The 7,835-nt window shown below is 35.0% G+C and overlaps 2 protein-coding genes across 2 annotated transcripts; both read right to left on the bottom strand.

Annotated features, from left to right (window-relative positions):
• Positions 1–4,480: 4,480 nt before the first annotated feature.
• Positions 4,481–6,030, bottom strand: LOC135138053 (uncharacterized). The gene is made up of 3 exons (XM_064067893.1): positions 5,922–6,030; positions 5,262–5,870; positions 4,481–4,792 (listed from the first exon to the last, which is right to left on the bottom strand). Exons 1-3 carry the CDS (start codon positions 5,958–5,960, stop codon positions 4,574–4,576), a joined length of 867 nt encoding a protein of 288 aa, XP_063923963.1. The 5' UTR covers positions 5,961–6,030; the 3' UTR covers positions 4,481–4,573.
• A 608-nt stretch (positions 6,031–6,638) lies between these two features.
• Positions 6,639–7,498, bottom strand: LOC135138883 (uncharacterized). The gene is made up of 2 exons (XM_064068907.1): positions 7,411–7,498; positions 6,639–7,357 (listed from the first exon to the last, which is right to left on the bottom strand). Exons 1-2 carry the CDS (start codon positions 7,444–7,446, stop codon positions 6,773–6,775), a joined length of 621 nt encoding a protein of 206 aa, XP_063924977.1. The 5' UTR covers positions 7,447–7,498; the 3' UTR covers positions 6,639–6,772.
• Positions 7,499–7,835: the final 337 nt, after the last annotated feature.

Below are 7,835 nucleotides of genomic sequence, written 5' to 3'. Positions count from 1 at the left end.
CCATATCGCTTATGGGTGCATAACGGATAGCCTACTTATTAAACGGCATCAGTTTTGCGTACACTACAGAGCAAGAGTTGAGTTTTCCTCTATGTATTGTGTTGAAGAGCACTGTTTAACTATGGCAACAGTGCATACCCACCTATCAAGATTAGAATAACAATATTTTTTCTGATTTATTCTTAAAATATTAAAAATAAAAGCATTTTATTGGCCAAAAATGTATCGATCAGAAATAATAAAAGTAATAAGCTCGTATTTTCAGCGAGTTTTCCCATTTCAAAATCAATATCCTTTCAGCAAAGACACGCATGTTAATTCCAACACGTGCAAGATAAAGAAGCAACCCAGTCGGATTCATACACCACAAGTATAGGAGTATATTATTGTATAACATTTAAATCACTTTAGTACAGAAACTTTTTGGACGACCTATCAAATTCTTGGTTAGCGTTTTATCACCTACATGATATACTTAATATAAGTATATACAAACTTTGACAACAATCGTATTAGTAGCAGATAGTTTATCTATTATCTCTAGGGGTGTATAGCTTGACAAAAAGAAATATGTTGTTGGAGTTATCGATTTCAAAAAGGCTTTTGATAGAGTAAATAGAGAAATTATGAAACAGATTTCACAAAAATATAGATAGTTTCTCTCAGAAATGATAACAATGATAAAACCATTGTATTCACACTGCCATGCTTTTGTGGAATATAAAGTAAAAAGATTAGAAGCAATAAATAATATTGAACAAAGAGTTAGACAAGGGTGCGCCTTTATCACCTGTTCTGTTTTTCCTCCTTGTAGATTAGATAATAAAAAAATAATAAATGACTGAAAGGGCTTACAGTGGTAATTTAATATACAGCTACAAGATTTAGAATTTGTGGACGATATATGTCTAATTACAGAATACTACAACCATTTACAAGGAAAAATAAATGACTTATCTCAAACAAAGAAACTGATTTTTTACTTTGAATTAAATTTTGCTTTAAGATTAATATTCTAGAAATAACAATATTCCGATTTAATTATTGTAAATACTGAATACATTGTTATAAATGCTTTTTGAAAAATTTAAACAAAAAATTATATTATTGAAAAAAGATCAAATTAACATTTAAAAAACAATAATTCTACAACACATGTTCGAAACGCTCTCCATTTACTTCCTGGCAATAGTAAATACGTTGCACAAATTTTTGAAATCAATCTGTTAGAATATTAAGGTAGGAGGAATATCAGCAATCACATTTCATATTCTTTCTTGGAGTTCTTCGATGCTTAGTGGTCTCGATTTTTTACATAACCCCACAGATAAAAGTCAAGTGGAGTTAAATCGGGTGACCTAGCTGGCCACTCAACTGCTCCCCTTCGTCCTATCCACCTTCCAGGAAAAGTTTCATTCAAGTAATGCCGTACTTAACATCTGACGTGAAGTGGTGCTCCATCTTGTTGGAACCAGATGGACTCTGAAGGTAAATTTGGGTTTCCACTCATTTCGGCGACGTGTGAAAAAGTTGCGAGAAGCCTCCTCTCTAGAAAGAAAGGAAGGAAATGGCGGAGAGGTAACAGAGCGGAATTAAATAATCTTGTACCAATTTTCCTTGCGATTTTAACCCTATAACCATAAAATCACTAAAGTTAGTAGTGTTGTACTAAAAAAGGTACATATTTGAGATAATGTTTTTTAGTAAGAGACCCGTAATTATTATAACTGCGCAGAACATATAAATGTGGTTATACTATTACACGTGTCTCAAATAACATAATCAAATTTTCATATATACCTAAATCTAATCTCTTCCATGAATAATAATCGTTTTCTCTTACCACTACATGTTTTATATTCTCCTGGAGAACGGTTTGTAATTGAGATTTATATTTTGTATATCTTGGAGCTACATCACCCTTTACATATTAATTTTTGAAAAATTTCAAATTTTATGTTGTCGTCATAAACATGATTTTTCCGATATGTAACCAATGGGTAATATTTAGCTAAAGTATGGTTAAACTTGCAATTTGCATTCTTTAAACAGATAAAAAGTTAATATACTTATGAGCACTCCATCATTTAAAAATAAATAAAGGTAACCCAGACAGATACATTTTTAATCTCTGATGTCACATTCATCGTTAAAAGTTGCATTTTTTTATCTCCTAAAAAAATTCCATGTGGTTAGTAATTTTTCCAATATTCAACAATTGATATAATCACTCTTTAGTCTTTAGTTTTTTTCCAGAATATAATTCAGGAATTTCAAAACCACATTCAAGAGTTTTCATTGTTTAAATTATTATGGGTAAAATTATCGGTCTTCAAATACATTGATAACAATATGATAATCAAATAGCGGCTTTACATATTAGTTAACGATGGGCAGTGAATGTTACTGTAACGAGTGAGCGGCAAAAATTTAGTACTAATTTGATTTGACCTGACCTGTCCCGACCTGACCTGACCTGACCTGACCTTTCTATTTTCTAAAATAAACAAATTTTCCACATTTCTGTGAATTACTTAACAAAAACCAAAAAATTCATTTAATATTATTATTTTCTAGTAAAAACAAGTTCAATAGCTGCTGCATATGTATTTAAATAATGAACGTTTTAATCTGTTTTACAGATTTTTATCTAAAGCACTTTGTTTCCGTGAGATCTGAACCGCTTTGTTCCTTATAATTTGTATTGTTGTTGTGGGATCTACATTAAAATACGTTGCATTATTTACAGTGTTTTAAACAAGGTCTTCTAAGAATCGAAGAGTCGGCACTTGTTAATTATAACATCAATAACAATTTATTGTCCAATCAGCATTTGTCTAGATTTTCAACAAACGATATGAAAAATGAAAGCTCACTACAGCGATGTCCAGGATATCTGTCTATTTTATATTTATATTCGGTGTTGCTTTGCTGGATTACGTGTGTATTGATTTATTATATAAAAAATGTTGTTACACGCTTGGTTTCCGGGTGCTGTCACCATCGTTATAGCGCATAATTAACTTTTTCAATTAAGTTTTCCTTTTCCTTTGGGATGAAATAAATTATTATCATTCTCACTCTTGAATAATTAAACGAAAAGACGCTACATTTTTTATTAGATAATTTATTTGTCTCCTTCGAATTTATTTTTCGGTGCTGGAAAATCAGATGACGTGGAATTGGCTTTAAATCGCAGTCAATGCCACGACAGATCTCGGGTTGACCGAGTCAAGAGGTCGTTAATTTAGTATGAGTACGCATCGAGGGGCGCACTAAATGGATCAATGAACGAACGTGTGTCCATCATCCAGGCGTCGAAAAATACTGCAAATGCGGTCTCAGAAATAAATTGGACGCCAGCTCTCGAACTGCCACATTAAACGAACTTTATGCCCCAGCTTGTTGCTAAAATATTACAAATTCCTGACTAATTGCACTTTAATACGTTTACGCACAAGTTAGTTTAAAATAATTTATCAAAAGGTCGATAGGTTCATTACTGTGTAATGACGTTGTTTCCCTAGCGAGTCAAAGATAACACGAACAAATAAGAACCGTCTTTAGAAAAATATGTTTTTAATGAGTGTTGGGATGTTTGGAAAATACGACTTTGAACAATCTCACGTGTACTGATCAAGATCATAAATAAGCCTCTAATAAAGTAAAAGTTAAAATTATAAATTCAATGGGCTGATTGACCTGGTTAAATAATATGCACCGGTAACATAATAATAATAAAGATATCTTTTTATACGACCAGTCATTACCATAAATTACACTGTGTAAAAATGTTACTGTTTTATAATTCCAGTCCCAGTTGTCTTTTACAATCAGTTCTTCGTCTTTCTGTAAGCGAAAGGATAATCGACGGGTTTGTGTAAAGCCGTACCAAAGGTGGCTCCGTAGGGACCCGTGAAGTAATTGCCACCTTTATCGTGTAGTTTTTGCCAGAGGTTCAAAGGATTGAGAAATTGAACGCCACCGTAATTTGGATGTGTTGTCAAAGTGACGAAATTTTTCACTGCATCGGTGACGGGTTGTAACCAAGGACCAATGAAATTCTTGTGTTTGGAGGCGATGTTCTGGGGTAGTACCTCATTTAGTTTTGTCACTTGATGTTGACTAGTCTGGATTGAGGGTGTCGTAGTCTCCATCATGTCTTCGCAGAGCACCTAAATGAATTATGACAAGTTTTGGAAGACAAATATGAAACGGTACTCACGACGCCGATGACTAAAAGAACCAAGACATTCGTCATTTTTTTATGAACTGGCGAAATATCGCGTAGGTTGCTATTTATAACCAAAGTGTACCCTTATAAAATTTGGAATACATTAAATTTTATTAATTATGTGGATAATGGTAAAATTATGCAACGATTCCAAAACATTAGGAGAAAGTGACAAAATTTGTACAGTGCATCGTCCAACAAATTGGGTACCGTTATCAGAAATGCCGGTTTTGCAAATTAAACGAATTTATGGCAAGATAATTTATATTTTTACATTAATTTTACATGTTAACAATTTACATAATATTTTCTACAAGTACGGTCTGCTTCTGGTTTGACTTACAACACGAATGGTAAGGGTGGGATATATCTTAAAGCTGCGTTTAAGTAACTACTGCTCTGTTCCAAGTCTTTTAGGAGATCATTGATTCTTTTGATGATTTGCGGATTTTTTGTGTCTCTTCTTTGCACGATCTTCGATAAGACTGCTCTCAACTGATCCGCTGAAGTTCCAGTGGAAATATCGGCAAGCTCGCGTAGAATGTAGTCGGTGTAGCCCTGTGAACAATGTAACAACATATGCAACCAACCTTTCACGATTTCAAGCTTATCACAAGCGTACGCTTTCAATAATACAAAAAATAGCAACAATTCAGTCATTATTATTATCACATTAGAATTGATCAGTCCATCATTAACGGTATTAGAACCAACTAGATGTTACTATTGTTACTAAAAATTTGAATTATCAAAATTATTAATAACACGAAAATTCCACTTCGCAAACGTGCCACTCCAAAAATACTTCGTCGTTGAAAACACCTTTTAGCAGCAAACTTTCCAGGCAAAAAGTTGTTTGTGAGTTAAATAAAATGGAAAACACTAATACCTTTCGTGGAATTTTAACGCCTCTGAATTGATCAAACCTGTTCTGCCAGACTTGTCTGTATCTAACAAATTATCGTCGTTTTAAACAAAACCACCTCGTCTAGCCATAAGGATGATTAATGTTCAAAGAACTACTCACGCTGTATTTATTTAGGCCCAGCTTCTTGGATTCTTTGTTAAGGAGATCGTAGAGTGATAAAAGCGACACATACGCTCTCGTCGGCGGCACCTTCTTTTGCCTTAACAACTGAAACCTGAAATCCGAATCGTCGTAAACTTGCGAAAATTTTTGCACTTGACCCTCACGATCTTCAGATTCTGATACGTCCTCGATGCGATTAACTAATCTCAGTAAATCACTTAGGTCTTTACCGACAACTAATTCAATATTTTGGGGCACTTCGTCGTCTTCTAAGCTTCTTCCTTCTTCTTCCACCGGGTACTTGTATCTGTCGAAGTAGTTGTACCCGCTGGGGTACTTCAGTCGTTCGACGTATTCCTGATACGATAACCCCTTGGCGAAGTAAACGTCGGGACCTGGGGGAGTTTCCGGGGCGAAAATCCCGGGTTTATGGGGCCGTGTCGGTCGCATGGTGGTTGTCGTGGTAGTACCGGTAGTCGGTTTGAGGTCGTACTTCATGAGTTCCGTGATGTGTGCTATTATTTGCATGCTCGCAGGAATAAATGAGTCTAAAAGAAGTGGTTTTTTTTCCACCATGGGAGGGCCCCTTGTCTGCCCCAGACATTCCTGTAGTTACCTTAAAGTGATTAATGGGTCGCATGTATCATACTCACGTACCTGACCGAAAACCAACACTAACAAACAAATGTGGTACATTTTAGTTTGCAGACACTCAAAAGCATACTGTCTTGTTTAACATTCATGGACTAAGGCGGTCTTAATTGTGTTTTATACAGGACAACTGGAAATAACCGTACCATGTTGATGCTGTCTGTATATGGCATGTCCGACTCAAATCGCTTTTTTGTCTGGTCGAAACTGTGTCACGCACTCGCTGAATTACGGGAAAATTTAACATACAAAGAGTGTCGATTGCTTGAAAGAGTGGTACTGACTTTCGGACTCATGCTGTATAGCGATTTACTCCTAAATTATGAACAGGACGAGTTTTCAAAGTTGTATTTTTATTCAGACGAGTTGTTTGGATTGGAATTTGAGCTCTAAACGGTTTTGATTTACAGACAGATGGAATTCGATTAACCTTGAGGTGTTAACGAACTTTTTAGAATGTGCCGTTTTTTACCTACATTATTTACATTTTTTAAAGAGAATTGTTTGCGTATGCAATAACGATTTTGTAAATACGTGCTGTAGGTACTACTTTATAACATTGTTGGTTTAGATTCTAGTCGAGTACCTACTTACCTACTAACGACACGAATGCAGTCGGAGAGACTATGTATAACCGACAACCAATTCACTTTTTTTGTCTGCACGCAACGGAAGGTACTCCTTTAATAACATATTTCTCCTCGATTATTAATTACTTTATTTAACAACAATGGCAACTTTATCACAATAAATATTTTTTCCAGACACATACAACCACATTCCGTTTTGACTTTAAAGTTTATAATTAGTGTGAGATTAAAAGCTAATTAGTTATGACAGAATTAACACATACAATATTAAATCGATGTTGGTGTGGTCGTACTTCCAGGATGATTCAATTGTGCCGCCGCACCATAAGCTAGACCCACCAAGCTCCCAATAAGTTCAAGGAAGAATACTCCAATATTAGCAGGACTGAAGTCCATTCTATTAGCACTAACTTGGTTTGCACTTTTGTTTGCCTTGGTCGGTTTATTGTAGACATAACCCACTTTTTGTTCGAGGTTTTCACGACTAAAGTCTTCGTTAAAGTCTTTGTCAAAATCGTCTTGTTCACTTTCAACTTTATTATCAGGCGAAGCTGGGTTTGAAAGACTATTTAGCAGTCCAAGTACGTTCATTATTTTAGCAAGTTTTCTTTGGACGAAATTAGGCATTGGGTTTTCATTTTGGTCTTTCTCTTCATTCTGCTGATTTTCTACCGAATCTTTAAAAAAGTCATCGTCATCCAACGAATCTTGGAGATTAGCTGCTTTAGTTTGGCGAAGATTGGCAATATTACCACCAGATGTAGAAGCAGAAGCTGATGCAGAAGACGCAAACAGCACTAGAGCTTGTGGGGTGTTATAAAATAAAGGGTTTGACAATATTTCACTCACAAACTGAAACAAAATCAGATATTAAAACGCGATAGTTCGACTAATCCAAAACTCACCACTAAAAGCAAAAACAGTCTCAAGAGCACCATCATGCTGTTTGGTAGAAAAAAATCTGGTAGGAACAAAGACTTTTCCACTCAAATATTCATCCCTACCACTGTGTATTACACAATTGGTTTAAAATAGGTTTTGTCTGTTGTGGAAATCAACCTTCGATTTTAATCATGAGCTCTCCTATGTGTCGACCCCTATGTTTTGCAATGAATTTGAATAATCTTAGTGAGCCGCATTGTGACGCTTATGGGCTGGTTGATTTAATCAAAATATTTCTTAATCGCCATAAAGAGAAAAAAAAAATGCTTAGCGGTACGTGCACTTCTTTGTATTCATATTGGACGCCCATGTTGTACTCTGGTAGAATTTTAATAAGGAAAATTGCATAAGATGTGATCGATTCTTTTATCATTTAGTGTTATGTGAC

Source organism: Zophobas morio, unplaced genomic scaffold (genome assembly GCF_036711695.1).
Source record: "Zophobas morio isolate AGI-343-1 ecotype UQ-CSIRO unplaced genomic scaffold, CSIRO_AGI_Zmor_V1 ptg000030l, whole genome shotgun sequence".
Lineage (NCBI taxonomy): Eukaryota > Metazoa > Arthropoda > Insecta > Coleoptera > Tenebrionidae > Zophobas > Zophobas morio.
This window is presented reverse-complemented; position numbering and strand designations above follow the sequence as displayed.